General features: G+C 46.7%; 1 protein-coding gene across 1 annotated transcript in view; it reads left to right on the top strand.

Moving 5' to 3' along the window:
- Positions 1 to 18358, top strand: part of LOC126412164 (feline leukemia virus subgroup C receptor-related protein 2) — a 755677-nt gene that overhangs the window by 225783 nt on the left and 511536 nt on the right. Inside the window, exon 2 of the mRNA XM_050081631.1 lies at positions 6979 to 7203. Coding sequence (XP_049937588.1) covers positions 6979 to 7203 — 225 coding nt within the window. The remainder of the gene's footprint in view (positions 1 to 6978; positions 7204 to 18358) is intronic.

Raw genomic sequence — 18358 nt, 5'->3', positions numbered from 1 at the left:
CGTTACAGCGAAGACAATAATAGTAATTTATACGTCAATAATAGATCACATTTACAAAACGTGTTACTAATTTGCATCGTTTGCTCAAATGCCAATATAGAAACATGTTATTATCCCTTCATGCACGAGCTCGAAGGTATCCTCCGTAGTTTGGATCACCGCAGCGGTAACAGCTAAGCGAGCTATGAGGCTCAGTCGGGACTGTACTGGAGCGCTGTACACTAGCTGCTTCATACGGCCCGCCCCCCTCCCCCCCCCCCCAAAAAAAAAACAAGGTAGTGGGTTTAAATCTGGCGATCTTTCTGGCTAGCGAATTAATCCGCTTCGACCAATCCAACTATCTCTATACACCTGATTTAAGTAATATGTTGCGATGGCACGCTACGGCGGAGATCCATCCTGCTGAAGCCAAATGTTTGCTCTTACTTCGCGAGGAAAATCTTCAAGTAGCTCTGGCAATCCCCCCCCACCCCTCCACCCCGTTCAAAAAGACTGATTATGTCCATTTAGATCATACCGTAAAATTTAGTCCCATTATTTGATTACCTAAAATTCCAGCCCATACAATAACCTAAGATATGTCTAGACGACCATGCTCGTGCATTTGATTTGAATTAGCATCGAGTCAGTAAATGTTACTTTTGGCGTCGAAGATCCCTTCTTCATCAAATGTCACTTCTTCGGTGAGCATAACCACGAAAGTAAACTTACGGTGCTGTTGCTGTCGCGCACGAAACCATTCACAAAATTCAATATCGAGCGAGGCGGCGCAGTGGTTAATACACTGGACTCGCATTCAGGACGTCGACGTCTCAAGCCCGTGTCCGGCAGTTCCGATTTAGGTTTTCCGTGATTTCCGTAAATTGCTTCAGGAAATGCCAGGATGGTCTTTTAAAAGAGCACGGCCGACTTCCTTCCCCATCCCTTCCAAATCCGATGGGACCGATGACGTCGCTGTTTGGTCCCTTCCGCCAAAATTAACCAACCAACCAATGAACGAAATTCAGTACGAGTACATAATCTCTTACGTACAACTTGCGCACTTTAGCCCTGCGGTACCCTAACGTGCCTTCTCCGTTCTACGCATGCTATACTGTTCACTGCGAAACACCCAACTGGTCCGTAACCTGTGGTGTACTCGTTACAGGGTCCTGCTGCACTCACGCCAAAGCAGCTTCCGCAAGGGCGAGGCACAGCAGTACCGGCATGTCAGAGACCCTAGAAAGGTGATGGTTCAAATGGCTCCAAGCACTATGGGACTTAACATATGAAGTCATCAGTCCCCTAGACTTAGAACTACCTAAACCTTAGGACATCACACACATCCATGGCCGAGGCAGGATTCGAACCTGCGACCATGTGGTTCCGGACAGAAGCGCCTAGAACCGATCGATCTCAGTGGCCGGTTCTGGAAAGGTGAAATTAATGACAAACGTTCACATGCGACGGTAACATCTTGAATAACGTAGAGTATGAGTGGAAAAGCTGCGGTGAGTTTCATGTTTGTCCGCAGCTCGTGGTCGTGCGGTAGCGATCTCGCTTCCCGCGCCCGGGTTCGATTCCCGGCGGGGTCAGGGATTTTCTCTGCCTCGTGATGACTGGGTGCTGTGTGATGTTCTTAGGTTAGTTAGGTTTAAGTAGTTCTAAGTTCCAGAGGACTGATGACCATAGATGTTAAGTCCCATAGTGCTCAGAGCCATTTGAACCATTTTTGAGTTTCATGTTTCAATACTCGAAACAAAAACACGGTTTTAAGGTACTATACTTATTTATAGAACATGATAACTTAAAAACCCATAAAACAAATAGCGACAAAGCATAAATAATTTCATACGTTAGATCTTCTCTGACAATTAACCTTGATTTCAGAACACAGCGTGCCTGATTACTGTGTTATCATCCCTCAATACAGTTTTTTGCTGACAGTGTGTACTTAAGCACAGGATCCCTGTTTCACTCATTCGACTAGCCACAGTGGCAGACAATACGTAAGAAGGTAAAACACGCTGTGGGGAAAATCTGTGTGTAAATACGTATTGCTGGAAGCGCATTGGAATTAGGTGAACCCTAAGAGATGCGTGTCTGCAGGCTCATTAAATGTAAACGGAATCATCGTAGTCTTGTACTGCCACTGCTGCAAGCACTGGCGTATGACATCGCAAAGTGGAAGAAGGAAAACAGAGTAACCTACAGGGTGAAAAGTATTTAAACCGACAAACTCTGGGGGGTTGTAGGGGACATAAAAACAAATATTTTTCCCTAATGTCATTTTTTCCTATGAGGATTATTTAAACCAGTGGAGTGCGTATTACGCTCTTCAGTTGTAGGCAACTGCTGTCCACCAGTGTAGCAGTGCATTGTCTCTGTTTACTAATGGAGCGATACACCTGGAGTGAGTAAACTGATGTGGTTGGTGCGCACTACGCAGCGCACCACAACGGACGAGCTGCACAACGGGTTTATCAACAATAATATCGTAATCGCCGTATCCCGCATCATACAACCTTTGCTGCTGTACCAACGTCTGCGTGAGACCGGGTCATTTAGCAGATTATCTGGACAGGGACGCCGTCGCACTTTAAGAACGCTGCAATTTGAGGAAGCTGCCTTGCAGCATGTGGAGTGGGATCCTTCAATCAGCACTCGTGCAATTGCAAGTAACATGGGGACGAATCAGACGAATGTAAGAACAGTCCTTCGAAAGCAGTTGTAACGCCCATTTCACTTACAGCGTGTCCACAACCTGGAATCAGTTGATTATCCACCCAGAGCACAGTTTTCGCAGTGGTACCTGGAACAGTGTGAAATGCATCCTACATTTCCATCCTCTACGTTGTTTACCGATGAATCAACGTTCGGGCATGATGTAGTCTTCAACATGCACAATTCGCATGTTTGGGGTAAGGATAACCCACATGCCACAGCTACTAGCGCTCATCAAGTGCGGTTCTTCGTTAATGTGTGGGTCGGTGTTGTTGGGGACTGTTTAATTGAGCCGTATCTGCTACCTAGGCCATTAAATGGCAGGCACTATTACAATTTTCTCGCCAGAGCATTGCCAGAATTGCTGGAAGACGTCCCGCTCCCTACAAGACACACATGTGGTCCCAACATGACGGGGCGCCGTCACATTTCAGTCGTGGTGTGCGTCGATTCCTGGACCGACGGTTCCCAGAAACATGGATTGGCAAAGGTGGTCCTGTACCATGGCCTGCTCGATCCCCAGATATGTCCTCTCTCTACTCTTTTGTGTGGGGAGAGATGCGCAACCTTGTTTGCGCGACTCCTGTTGCATTAGAAGAGGATCTGGTTGCCCGGATAGTAGCAGCAGTAGGAACAATTCAGGATACTCCTGGGGTTTTTGCCCGTGTCAGACAGAACATGATCCGACGGTGTAACCTTTGTTTACGTGTCAATTGAGGCATTTTTGAAAATCTACTGTAACTGAAATTGGGTTGTGTTAATGTGTTGTCTATTGGTCATAAAAAATGGAAAAGTATTTGTTGGTTTAATTAATTTGCCGCCAGAGAAATCTTCCTCTACCGGTTTAAATGCTCCTCATAGGAAAAAATGACATTAGGGAAAAATATTTGTTTTGATGTCCGCTACAACCTCCCAGAGTTTGTCGGTTTAAATACTTTTCACCCTGTGATGTGCAGCACTGATCCCTACCGGCGAGGGTAGGGCGGGCAAGCTCCTTACATGTAAACCGAAGGTGGAGAGGGCGAGAAAAGAAACGAAAGGGAGGGAATCACTTCTGTCAGCTGCATCGGGACATTGCACCGAATCAGCGGCGACGAGTGACAGGGTGTACCGGACCGGGATTCGAACCCGGGATCTCCGGCTTACTAATCAGGGGCGATAACCACTGCGCCATCCTGGACACGGCGCGAACTCTCTCGACTCAGTTAAGGCAGATCTACATTCCCATCGATCGGCACCTATCCGCAGTCTCTGTGCATTTCCTCAAAGTTCGCTACTCAGAGATTCCCACAGGATGTCGGACGTATCTGTGCTTCCGCACTGAAGAATGTGGATACATTGGCCAGCTAGACGTATCAGTTATATGAATGCATGTTGTTCTATAAAGAACAGACAGCATGCATTCGTATAAAGACAACTCCTATACTTGGGGCGAGTTACGGATGTGATGACGTCACATGTTGTACATTGCTCATCGAGGTTTGGGACATTTCCCGACATTTGCGGCCCATGTGTCCTATATTAAATTACTTATCTCAGTACCATCTACGTCGTTACGGTTTTTTTTAAGCGTCAGTAATGTGTGATAATGTTAGCATACATGTGAGATTTTTCGGTGTTAGTTCATGCTGTTATATACACTACCGGCCATTAAAATTGCTACACCAAGAAGAAATGCAGATGATAAACAGGTATTCATTGGACAAATACATTATACTAGAACTGACATGTGATTACATTTTCACGCAATTTGGGTGCATAGATACTGAGAAATCAGTACCCGGAACAACCACCTCTGGCCGTAATAACGGCATTGATGCGCCTGGGCATTGAGTCAAACAGAGCTTGGATGGCGTGTACAGGTGCAGCTGCCCATGCAGCTTCAACACGATACCACAGTTCATCAAGAGTAGTGACTGGCGTATTGTGACGAGCCAGTTGCTCGGCCACTGTTGAGCAGACGTTTTCAATTGGTGAGAGATCTGGTAATGTGCTGGCCAGGGCAGCAGTCGAACATTTTCTGTACGCAGAAAGGCCCGTACAGGACCTGCAACATGCGGTCGTGCATTGTTGTTGTTGTTGTTGTTGTTGTTGTTGTTGTGGTCTTCAGTCCTGAGACTGGTTTGATGCAGCTCTCCATGCTACTCTATCCTGCGCAAGCTTCTTCACCTCCCAGTACCTACTGCAACCTACATCCTTCTGAATCTGCTTGGTGTATTCATCTCTTGGTCTACCTCTACGATTTTTACCCTCCACGCTGCCCTCCAATACTAAATTGGTGATCCCTTGATGCCTCAGAACATGTCCTACCAACCGATCCCTTCTTCTAGTCAAGTTGTGCCACAAACTTCTCTTCTCCCCAATCCTATTCAACACCTCCTCATTAGTTATGTGATCTACCCATCTAATCTACAGCATTCTTCTGTAACACCACATTTCGAAAGCTTCTATTCTCGTCTTGTCTATACTATTTATCGTCCATGTTTCACTTCCATACATGGCTACACTCCATACAAATACTTTCAGAAGCGACTTCCTGACACTTAAATCTATACTCGATGTTAACAAATTTCTCTTCTTCTGAAACGCTTTCCTTCCCATTGCCAGTCTACATTTTATATCCTCTCTACTTCGACCATCATCAGTTATTTTGCTCCCCAAATAGCAAAACTCCTTTACTACTTTAAGTGCCTCATTTCCTAATCTAATTCCCTCGGCATCACCCGAATTAATTCGACTACATTCCATTATCCTTGTTTTGCTTTTGTTGATGTTCATCTTATATCCTCCCTTCAAGACACTATCCATTCCATTCAACTGCTCTTCCAAGTCCTTTGCTGTCTCTGACAGAATTACAATGTCATCGGCGAACCTCAAAGTTTTTATTTCTTCTCCATGGACTTTAATACCTACTCCGAATTTTTCTTTTGTTTCCTTCACTGCTTGCTCAATATACAGATTGAATAACATCGGGGAGAGGCTACAACCCTGTCTCACTCCCTTCCCAACCACTACTTCCCTTTCATGCCCCTCATCTCTTATAACTGCCATTTGGTTTCTATACAAGTTGTAAATACCCTTTCGCTCCCTATATCTTACCCCTGCCACCTTCAGCATTTGAAAGAGAGTATTCCAGTCGTGCATTATCCTGCTGAAATGTAGGGTTTCACAGGGATCGAAAAAAGGGTAGAGTCACGGGTCGTAACACATCTCAAGTGTAACGTGCACTGTTCAAAGTGCCGTCAATGCGAACAAGAGGTGACAGAGACGTGTAACCAGTGGCACCCCATACCATTACGCCGGGTGATACGCCAGTATGGCGATGACTAATGCACACTTCCTATGTGCGTTCACCGCGATGTCGCCAAACACGGATGCGACCGTCATGATGTTGTAAACAGAACCTGGATTAATCCGAAAAAATTACGTTTTGCTATTAGTGCACCCAGGTTCGTCGTTGAGTACACCATCGCAGGCGCTCCTGTCTGTGACGTAGCGTCAAGGGTAACCGCAGCCATGGTCTCCGACGGGATAGTCCATGCTGCTGCAAACGTCGTCGATCTGTTCGTGCAGATGGTTGTTGTCTTGCAAACGTCCCCATATGTTGACTCAGGGATCGAGAGCTGGCTGCACGATCAATTACAGCCATGCGGATAAGATGCCGGTCATCTCGACTGCTAGCGATACGAGGCCATTGGGATCCAGCACGGCGTTCCGTATTACCCTCCTGAACCCACCGATTCCATATTTTGCTAACAGTCATTGGATCTCGACCAACGCGAGCAGCAATGTCGCGATACGATAAACTGCAATCGCGATAGGCTACAATCCGACCTTTATCAAAGTCGGAAACGTGGTGGTACGCATTTCTCCTCCTTACAGGATGCACCACAACAACGTTTCACCAGGCAACGCCGGTGAACTGCTGTTTGTGTATGAGAAATCGGTTGGAAACTTTGCTCATGTCAGCACGTTGTAGGTGTTGCCACCGGCGGCAATCTTGTGTGAATGCTCTGAAAAGCTAATCATTTGCATATGACAGCATCTTCTTCCTGTCGGTTAAATTTCGCGTCTGTAGCACGTCATCTTCGTGGTGTAGCATTTTAATGGCCACTAGTGTAGTTACGATACCATTCCATAGTGTTTAATTTACAGATGTCCCATCATAATTCACGTTATTCTCGTGCAGCAGGCCAGCGCGACATTGGCACAGGTAGTAATCAGTCAGCCACTTGCGAGGTGTGAGGTGTGTACAGCACGCGTGGTGTTCGGCAGGGCCTGCGCGTGTGCCTGCTGGCGGGCATCCTGGGCACGGCGCTGGGCTCCTGGGTGAAGGTGTTCTCGGTGGGCCGCCACCTCTTCTGGGTGGGCTTCGCCGGCCAGAGCATCGTCGGCGGCTCGCAGATCTTCATCCTCAGCCTGCCCGCGCGCATCGGCGCCGTCTGGTTCGGCCCCGACGAGGTCTCCACCGCCGTCTCCATCGGCGTCTTCGGCAACCAGGTCAGTTCGCGCGCAGACCAGCTGCTACCAGCCTACAGCGATGGTGGTGTTCTGTCTTGTTCGTCGAAGCTGCTCTGCTGTTCCGAAAGCGCGAGGACACAGTTCGTTTATTTACAACCTGATATGAGCGCAGATCAAAAACTGGCTCCTTCTGTTTAAGTTCCTGTGGGACCAAACTGCTGAGGTCATCGGCGCCTAGGCTTACACACTATCTAATCTAGTTTAAACTAACTTATTCTATGGACAAGACACACACCCATGCCCGAGGGAGGACTCGAACCTCCGACAAGGGTGAGTCGAGTGAACCGTTCTAAGGCGCCACAGACCGCGCGGTTACTCCGCGCGGCTACTCCGCGCGGCGCTCCTTCTGTCCAGGGAATTCGGACGGTAAATAGTTCGACAAGGAAACGTCCACAGAAAAGTTCACAGCGTTGGGGCTCGACTCTTTAAAACCATCTATACGACGATCTAGGTTAACACTGTGGTGCCGGCCGGTGTGGCCGAGCGGTTCTAGGCGCTTCAGTCTGGAACTGCGCGACCGCTACGGTCGCAGGTTCGAATCCTGCCTCGAGCATGGATGTGTGTGATGTCCTTAGGTTAGTTAGGTTTAAGTAGCTCTAAGTTCTAGGGGACTGATGACCTCAGAAGTTAAGTCCCACAGTGCTCAGAGCCATTTGATCACTGTGATGTACATGTCCAATGCAGTGGACAGCTGGTAATGGTCGTTCTTTGGCGATTTCAACCAGTCCTGACGTTGCAAATGCACACAGTGCACAGCACCAGCAAGGAGTGTCCGCTGGCGAAAGGGCGGGAGGGGGGGGGGGGGGGACTGCGTACATTTGCAGCTTCAGCGCTGTTTGACAAGGTCAAAGAAGCCACCATTAAGCATTAAGTTGTCCACTGCAGTGGACCTGTGCACCACAGGTTTAGGTCCTGGGTATCACACCCTACAACCATTCACCCTGGTAGGGCCTATTATGCGAGTTATGGACGAAGAAAGATTTCAGTATTTAGCATGACGCTCCTCAGCTTCAAGAAAGGAGTATTTTACAGGATGGTTACGTTCTGTAACGCCGACAGTCCTGTTGCAAAAAGTTGTGAGTTCGAATCTCAGCAGGTACTTCAAAATTTTTATTTTTAAGTATTTGTCAAAAAGACTTTGATCATTATTTTTATTCAGTTAATTGGTTTAAATGTATTTCTCTATTTTTATCATTGTATTACCTTTTTCATGTGCTCTCATTTTTCTTCCTATCCCTATTGCATTCATTATTTCTGTTGCTCATTTTGCTTGAATTTGGTTTTACATATAATTCATCTTCCGTTTATACCAGTGGAGTGAATCTACCGACGCAAACACAATTTCCTAGCGCTTTGCTGAGCAGTATGTTTGGTCCTTTGCATTGGAGAATTACCCCCCCCCCCCCCCCCCTCCTCCCCGCCTTCCGTACCATCAATCGGCTTATGGAAGGGAAACTCATCTCGTTCACTGTACGCCACAGTGAACCATATAACGCTACATTTACTCCTCAGCGTCCTTGCACATTGCCCCGACAACGCTGCTGGGCCAGATCGGATTTGCACTCAGATGACTAAACATCTCTCGTCGGACTACCAGTGATATATCCTCGTCATCTTCAACAGCATCTGGAGCGAAGGCGTATTCCCGTTGGCATGGTGGGAGAGCACAATCGTTCCAGTGCTCAAACCTAGTAAAAACCCGCTTGATGTGGATAGCTGTCAGCCCATCAGCCTAACCAATGTTCTTTGTAAGCTGCTAGAACGTATGGTGAGTCGGCGGTTGTGTTGGCTCCTGGAGTTACAGGGCCTACTGGCTCCATGTCAGGGCGGTTTCAGCCAGGGCTGATGACCTAGTGCCCTCGAGTCTGCCGTCCGAACAGCCTTTTCCAGACGCAAACACCTGATTGCCGTCTTTTTGGATTTAAGAAAAGCTTACGACACGACCTGACGACATCATAGCCTTGCCACGTTATATGAGGAGGGTCTCCGGGACATGCTCCCGATTTTTATCCAAAACTTCCTGTCGCTCCGTGTTTTCCGTGTCCAAGTTGGTGCCTCCCGTAGTTCCCCCAGATCCAGGGGAGTGGGGTCTCACAGGGCTCAGTACTGAGTGTGTCTCAATTTTTAGTGGCCATTAACGGTATAGCAGCAGCAGTGGGGCCGTCTGTCGTACCTTCTCTGTATGCAGAAGACTTTTGCATTTCCTACTGCTCCTCCAGTACTGGTGTCCCTGTGTGGCGGCTACAGAGAGCCATCCAAAAGGCGCAGCCATGGGCTCTAACCCACGGCTTCCAGTTTTCAGCCGTAAAGTCGTGCGTCGTCCAATTCTGTGGGTGTCATACCGTTTATCTAGGACCAGAACTTTACCTTGATAACAATCCACTGACTGTAGTGGAGTTATATCGATTTTTAGGATTGGGTTTTGACGCCAGATTGACTTGGCTTGCTCATCTTAGCTTAACCGGGAGTGCTGGCAGCACCTCAATGCCGTCTGCTGCCTGAGCAACACCATCTGTGGTGCAGATCGCTCTACGCTGCTGCAGCTCTACAGAGCCCTTGTTGAATCCCGCCTTGACTATGCGAGTCTAGTTCACGGTTCGGCGACGCCCTCAGCGTTGCGTTTAGTCGACGCAGTGCACCACCGTGGCGTTAGACTGGCAACAGGAGCTTTTAGGACGAGTCCGGCGATCCACCTATTGGTGGAGGCCGGGGGTCCCTCCACTGCAGATCAGGCGCCGACAAATGCTCGCCAATTGTGTCGCACAAATTCATAGCTTTCCTGAGTATCCAAATTACCTTCTCCTTTTCCCACCCACGATGGTTTATCTCACGCATCGGCGGCCCGGGTCAGAAATTACGATCGTGATTCGCGTCGAATCCCTTCTGTCTGAACTGGAGTGCTTCCGTTTACCACCTCTACTCCAGGTCCATTCTCATACAATCCATGGTGTATACCTAGGCGGCAGCGTCACCTAGCTTTCGCATGGCCTTAAGGACTCATTTCCACCTGAGGCTCTCCGTTGTCACTTCCTCTTGATTCTTGACGGGTCCCGGGGCTCTGAAGTAGTTTACACCGACGGCTCGATGGCTGATGGTCACGTTGGTTTTGCGTATGCTTACACATGACAAAATGAACTGCGCTCCTTGCCTTTCACTGAAGAGTTGGTGCTCGTGCCCTTCAGCATATTTGTTCATACTCCGAGGAGCCCTTCCTTGTCTGTAGTGACTCCTTGAGCTGCTTATAAGCAACAGCCCTCGCCATTCTGCGACTGCTACGGTCGCAGGTTCGAATCCTGCCTCGGGCATGGATGTGTGTGATGTCCTTAGGTTAGTTAGGTTTAAGTAGTTCTAAGTTCTAGGGGACTGATGACCTCAGAAGTTAAGTCCCATAGTGCTCAGAGCCATTTGAACCATTTGAACCTCGCCATTCTTTCGTAGCGATCATCCAGTAGTCCATCCGTGCCCTGGAACGGTCTGGTCGTTCAGTGTTGATTGTCTGGAACTCGGGACACGTCGGAATCCAAGGAAATGAAGTTGGTGACAGGCTGGCCAAACAGGCTACTCGGAAACCTCTTCTGGAGATGGGCATCTCTGAGACTGACCTGTACGCGGTACTACGCCGCATCGTTTTCCAGATTTGGGATACCGAATGGCCTAATCTCGGTGTACACAATAAACTGCGTGCCATAAAGGAGGCTACGAATGAGTGAAGTCCTCCAAGCGGGCCTCTCGCAGGGCTCTGTGGTTCTCTGCCAGCTCCACATTGGCCAGTCTTGGGTGTCACACGGCTACCTCCTGCGCCGTGAAGACCCACCCCAGTGTCGGTGCGGCGGCCGGTTGACGATGGCCCACATTCAGTTGCAATGTCCCGTTCTGCTGCCCCGCGACGGCACTTTGTTACCAGACTCGTTACCCTTAGATTTAGCTGACAACGCCTCATTGGCTGATTTAGTTTTATGTTTGATGCTAAGAGGGGTTTTATCATTCCATCTAAGTTTCAGCACATGTCCTACGTCAGTCTGTGTTCTCTACCCTAGTGCTTTTAGGCTGGAGGTATCAATGTGAGGAAGAATGGCCGGCTTATCTCCTTTTATTCTCGTGATCAGCCAGCCACGGCCATGTGCTCTCTTGTATCAATCCTTTCTGCTTGTTTCTGTTGTTTTCTTGTCCTATTTTGTCCATTGTAGTATTTGTTGCCTTCTGTAATTCTTGCGTCTTTCTTTTCTCCAGGTTTTGTGCGGTAAGTCTTGTTTGTTTTATTCCTTCCCTCGTGGACGTGTTTTATAGGAACAAGGGACCGATTACCTAGCAGTTTGCCCCCCCCCCCCCCCATTCTGCCGTTTAAACCTTCATCTGCGTTATTTTGTGCATAATGCAGTAAGAATTTATATTAAACGCCTGTATGAAGATGACCGTCCAAAGAGTGTACTCCTTGTAACGAAAAATACTTTGACATCATTAGACTATCAACACAAATAGATTATTTCGTCTTTTGTTTTCTAACCGGTAGATCAGCATTTTCCAATAATAAATATTTTGACAGGTACATAAAAATAATTGAATTCAAATGCACAAAGATTCAAAGTGGAAACAGAATGATATAAGGGAAAATGAGAGCAGTCCAAAAAGTTAATATGGTTTTTTAAAATGATGTGACAAAAAAAAAAAAAAACATCTTCATTTAAACCTATTAATTGAATAAAATAACGATCAAAGTCATTTAAAAGTAAAAAGAAAAAAAATCAGTGCAACTGAAACGTTCGAACCCGCGTCCTTTTACATGTGAGGACTTCACCTTAACCATTAAGCTGCACAACCAGTATGTATAAGGCTCCTTTTTTAAAGCTATAGAGCATCATGTGAAATTCCTATTTCTTTTTCTTGTCGATTAGTCACAAATGAGAGCCCACCAGGGTGAATGCTCGCTGGGTGTGATACCTAGGATCTTAACTTATTTTGCTACATAAACTGTCTTAAAAAGTAGATTCTACCGCTGGGTACATCTCCGTGTTCGGCAAGTTCCGGCGCCTACTCAGATCAATCCCAGTCGGTAGTAAAATGTCAGTTTGCGTTTGGAGTCTATCAGGGAAGGCTATTTCGTATGTGGCCATCCAGTTGTCGGGGATCACTGCGGATGGAGTCAACGTCCGTGGAGGGACAGCGGGGCGAAGCGGGGTGTTTCGGCAGATGTGTGGAGTGTGATCTGAGTGCAGATGGAATGTGTTGACATTTGTGCTCAGCCGGTGAAATTTCAGGTAGCGGACTGCGGAACAGGCCGTTTCAGAAGTGCGAGTACGATATACTGGCCCGTCCGCCGCTGCCTGCGACGTGTTACTGGAAAAGGAAACTTCAAGTAACCAGTTTGGACAGTACTCTACACTTCACGTAAGCGATTCTCAACCTGTCGGTCCCCCTTCCATCTAGGGGGGCGTGACCACATTGAAAAGAAAAAAATATGAATTTAAAATTAATTCACTGAAAGGAAAGCAAAACAAAATATATTCTAGTATAATAAAACATTTAAATTCACATTCACCCCGACACAGCGCACTAAGACTTTACCGGTTCTGCACAATGCAATTAATAATTAATGTTTCAGTACTACATTGAAAATAACTTCATTATTTATTAATGACTTCCTTGGATCAGAGTTACAGAGAGAAATTTGTCGAATTACGTAATTCGTCAACGTTTCGCGTACTTCCTGCGAGACGGAAGCAATAGATCGTCAGTAGATTCTGGTTTTGTCAACGTAGCAGACCGATATTGCGCAGTAGCAATAAATTTAGTCAGTCTTGGTAATTTTTAAGGTTTGTAGCTTTAGCGTCAAAATACGCAGAATGCATTATATACACTGAGGTGACAAAATTATGAGATAGCGCAATGCTCATTTACAGAAGGTGATAGTATGGCGTACACAAGGTCTAAAAGAGTAATGCGTTGCTGGAGCTGTCATATGATCTCAGGTGAGTCACCTGAAAGGGTTTCTGACTTGATCATGGCCGCCTGACGGGAATTAACAGACTCTGAAAGTGGAATAGTAGTTGGAGCTAAATGCATGGGACTTTCCCTTTAGGAAATCGTTAGAGAATTCAATATTCCGAGATCTCCAGTCTCAAGGATAAGTTGAGAACACCAAATTTCTAGTATTACCTCTCACCAATGACAACCTAGTGGCCGACGGTCATAATTTACCGACCGAAAGCGGCAGTGTACGTCTAGAGTTGTCAGCGCTAAAAAACAAGCATCACTGAAGGAACAGCAGTATGCAATGTACGACGTACGACGAACGTATTCGTTCGGGCAGTGCGGCGAAATTAGACGTTAATGGTCCATGGCAGCACGTGGCAGACGCGATTGCCTTTGCTAACAGCATGACATCGCCTGCAGCGCCTCTCCTGGACTCATGACCATACAGCTTGGGCCCTAGGTGACTGGGAAGCCGTGGCCTGGTCAGATGAGTCCCGATTTCACTTTGGAAGAGCTAATGGTGGGGTTCAAGTATGGTGCAGACCCCAATGAGCCATGGGCCCAAGCTGCGAACAAGACATTGCGCACGCTGGTGCTGGCTCCATAATGGTTCAAAATGGCTCTGGGCACTATGGGACTTAACTTCTAAGGTCATCAGTCCCCTAGAACTTGGAACTACTTAAACCTAACTAACCTAAGGACATCACACACATCCATGCCCGAGGCAGGAATCGAACCTGCGACCGTAGCAGTCGCGCTGTTCGCTCCATAATGGTGTGGGCTGTGTAGACATGGAATGGTGTGCATCCTCTGATCCAACTGAACCAACCATTAACCGAAAATTGTTATATTCGGCTACCTGCAGCCATTCATGGACTTGGTGGTCCCAAACCACAATGGAACTTTTATGTATGACAATGCGCCCTGTCACCAGGTCACAATTGTTCGCCATTGGTTTGAAGAACACTGTGGACAGTTCGATCAAATAATCTGGCTACCCAGATGGCCTGACTGGAATCCCATCGAGTATATGTGGGACATGATCGGTAGGTCAGTTCGAGCACAAACACTTTTACAATTATGAACGGCTATAGAGGCATCATGGTTCAATGTTTCTGCAGGGCACTTTGTAAACGCCTTGTTGAGTCCATGCCGCGTCGAGGTGCTGTACTACGCCGGGAAAAATATGGTCAGACACCATACCAGAAGTATCCCATAACTTTTGTTGCCTCATTGTATGTGTTTTCATATGAGGACTGGATGGCGATGAAAATTAAGATTGAAAATTCGTTCGCAAGTACTGAAAGGTTGAGAAACGCTGCTTAAAGCTAATGTTCCTAGTTCTTGGGAGGAAACCAACGCTATTTATGCTGTCTAAGGTTTGTTAATGGACAAAAGACGAGAAATATTTGAACGTCTTTTTAAACGTACTGAAAGCAACGTTCGTGGATGGTACACAGCGCGTCTCTCGCGATGGACTTCGAAGTTGCTATTGTCCAATCAACTAGAAGCTTGTTTCCTGAAACAGACATTATGTATTTCAATTATTAATTTATCCAATGTTCGTGGAAACAAGTTCAGTGTTGCGGCCGTGTTCCTCCCTGTAAGGAAAACGAAGCAATACGGTGCCATGTAAGGATGTGTCCAGCTCCAGCACATCCACCCCTGAAAGTGCACGCATGAAAACCAAAAGGTTTAGGACTTCTATGACTATTTTTTGCATCAGTGGCACGAGAACGAGCCTTTTGCAATAGGCATGTGGAGCTGCAGTGGAAGCCGCTATGGCAGTAAGAAAGGCTCTGAACGATAGAACAGAAAGAGTAATAAACATTTGGATAAACTTCTTGTATTAATGTAAACATTAGTAAAGAATCTTCCACAAGACGCAGAGTTCCACGCCCAGCAGTTTGACTGATTAATTTTATATGTCGATGGGAAAAATGAGAAAGAAGACAGTAATTAAGACTGACGAGACTATTGCAAAGACTACAGACTCCAAATTGGTCCGCAGCTCGTGGTCGTACGGTAGCGTTCTCGCTTCCCACGCGCGGGTTCCCGGGTTCGATTCCCCGCGGGGTCAGGGATTTTCTCCGCCTCGTGATTACTGGGTGTTGTGTGACGTCCTTAGGTTAGTTAGGTTTAAGTAGTTCTATGGGACTGATGACCATAGATGTTAAGTCCCATAGTGCTCAGAGCCATTTGAAGCCATTTTGAAGACTCATTTCTAACCTGTGTGGCTAACCCGCAGAAATTACAGTGGCTGTGTGATAAATATGAGCTTCTAAATCGATGCAATCGGAAGATACGGTCATTTATGTGGCATCTTTCGATCCTCGTAAAGTCACTCATCAAAATCTGCAGGCTACTTCCCGTTGACCTAGAATCATAAAATTTGAAAGAACCAAGGTTTCACAGTACAAGTAAAAAAGAAAAGTTTTAATATGTAATTATATCATAGGAAAAATATTTCTTTCGTCATTTGTTATTTGAATTCAGACTTTAAATCAAAACATTCTCGAAAATCGGGATCGATATCTTGCCACTATCAATGTCGATGACAGGCAAAAATCGTAGAGTTTCTCGATTCCCGAAATGGGTGAAATGTCTGTAAAGATCAGGGGTGGCCAAAAAGTTGGCTCACCAACCTTGCGCTGGAACGAGCGCCTTATCGCTCTGCAGCCGACCGGAGTGGCCGTGCGATTCTAGACGCTACAGTCTGGAGCCGAGCGACCGCTACGGTCGCAGGTTCGAATCCTGCCTCGGGCATGGATGTTTGATGTCCTTAGGTTAGTTAAGTTCAAGTAGTTCTAAGTTCTAGGCGGCTGATGACCTCAGAAGTTAAGTCATTGAACCATTTTATCGCTCTGCCTCCCTGCACATTTGCTCACACAGCCACGCCACGCTGTCTGTGCGTGAGGAAGCGGGAGAGGGGAAAACTGCGAATGCGCCTCATCCAAATGGCATTGCACTCACACTGCATACGACTTGGTTTTGTATTACGCATTTCTCTGTAACATAGATGACAAGACATTTTCAATATTTTTAGTTATTTTTGGCACACTGAAGACATAAAAAATTTTTATGTGGTACAAAGTAATGTAGGCATGTGGACAGGCGCAGATAATTTAAGAGATTTTCGCTCTCAAGTTGCCACGTAATCTTGACTTAGTTAGATCATAATCAAGAAAAGGTCTCGTACACAAATACATCGACAGCGATGTTGTAGCACTATTGCCTCCTCATTATGGAACTGTGGAGACTCCACCTGAGGAAAGCAATGTAGGCGTCATGGACAGTTTTAACGTGAAAGGATTTATCATTAAATCGTGAATTACATTGCCGAATAATAATTAGATCTGCACATGATGCACATGCACACGCACAGGAGCGCTTTCAACTGGATAGGCTAACGGTCTCGAAAACAGAAGATTGGAAGTGTCCTCGAAACGTTTAGGAAAGTATCCTTGTAATTGTTTTAAGGTCACAATGAATTCGTCAGTCCTCGCGTTCTCTTTAGCGCCCGTGAGCTTAGGGAACAGGACTGTGCTTTTCAGAATCCGTTCCTTCTATGACGCGATTTTCTTTTTCAATACACCCCATGAAATCAGAAGTTGTTTCGCACCTTGCAGTATCTTATTATGGGCAGTGTGCAGTGGAGTCTGCTTAAAATGCGACGTCTGCAACCCATTCAAGATGCCATAATTTTCGTTCCTTCACTCCTTTTGCCTTCATAATTTCAACAACAGAGGGCTCTAAATAAAAAAATCGTTGGAGGCATGTCGCTTGACTAAAACAACGTATGTTGCAATAATATATAAAGTCTCCACACTCTTTGTTCAGTTTCATCGAATACTATTGCAACTGACACTGGAATAAAGCGTGCGACTTCAAAAATGTTACTATTCGTACCACTAGTTTCTTCACGTGTTGTGTGCCAGTAAACTTAGCACAACGTGCTTCTTGATGGACAGAACAATGAATCCCGTGTGTCGAGCGTTGTAATCTTATTCTTTTTCACTGTCCACTCAATCTTTAAATTCCTTCATCACGATATAGTAATATTGTTTCATAACAGACTATCAATGCCCGTCACGTAAGTAACTGCATAATACGTATTGAAAATTCTCATCCCTCTCTTCTGTCATTCACAGTCATTTTAAAGGCTTCAGACGATAGATCGCTAGACTGCACTTTTTTGTGCAAACAGCCACGTGACATGTAAGCGTCCTTAATACCTCAAACAAATACCAAAGGGTAAACAACGCTGACACCACAATTCTGCCATACTGAAGAGAGTTGTGCCGACCAGAAAATGTCACACCGCAGTACTAGATGAAATGTTGTACTATATTGGGTACTTCCGAGAATCGAATCCTTCCGGTGGATTAACGAAGAGGGCCGGTATGCCGGCCAGCATGGATGTTGTTTTTTGGCTGTTTTCCACGTCCCGCTAGGTGAATACAGGGCTGGTCCCCACGTTCCGCCTCAGTTCCACAACTCACAGACGTTCGCACAATTTCATGGTTTACACCAGACGCAAACAGCTGGGGTACACTCCTTATGTCCTGGTGGGGGGGGGGGGGGGGGAGGGGGGGTTCGGGGTGGTGGCAGGAAGGGCATCCGGCCACGAAAGAAAACTGGTTTCTTCCGAGAAGGACCTAGCAAATCCGAGAAGGCCGAAATTTATCCCGCACGCCACCCGCACACACGGCAAGTTTATCACGCCGAGGCCGACGCCGGTACAGATAATTAAGTTAGTGAGGAATAGTCAGAGCTCGAGTCCTCCTCGCACATGGCCAGTTTCTTTCGTTTCGCATCATACTTCCAGAGGCACACAGCCGTGTCTGTTTCCGTAACCTCCATCTCGCGACCGATCTGCGAGCAAACGACTGCAAGCCGTTCCGGAGAGCCGCAGCCCAGACCAGCCCAGGTCGCAGCAGCTGCTGCCACGACATTCGTTGGCCGTGGTCGTACTAGTGCACCACCGCTGCGCGGCTGGTCGTAATGTTCTTCTGCAGTTTGCTTCTCGCCGGTGACTGTGGGTAACGGCACGCCTTTACCGCCACTCATGACGGAGTCGAGAAGTTCATACTTTGCGACAAAAGTAGCCGCTAGAGCTATAAGGGAATAGAACTTTATCTGCAGCCTACAGCTTTACAGTCCA

The sequence above is a fragment of the Schistocerca serialis genome, chromosome 7 (assembly GCF_023864345.2).
Source record: "Schistocerca serialis cubense isolate TAMUIC-IGC-003099 chromosome 7, iqSchSeri2.2, whole genome shotgun sequence".
Taxonomy (NCBI): Eukaryota; Metazoa; Arthropoda; class Insecta; order Orthoptera; family Acrididae; genus Schistocerca; species Schistocerca serialis.
Note: the sequence above shows the minus strand (reverse complement) of the source record. Positions and strands in the feature narration are given on the sequence as shown.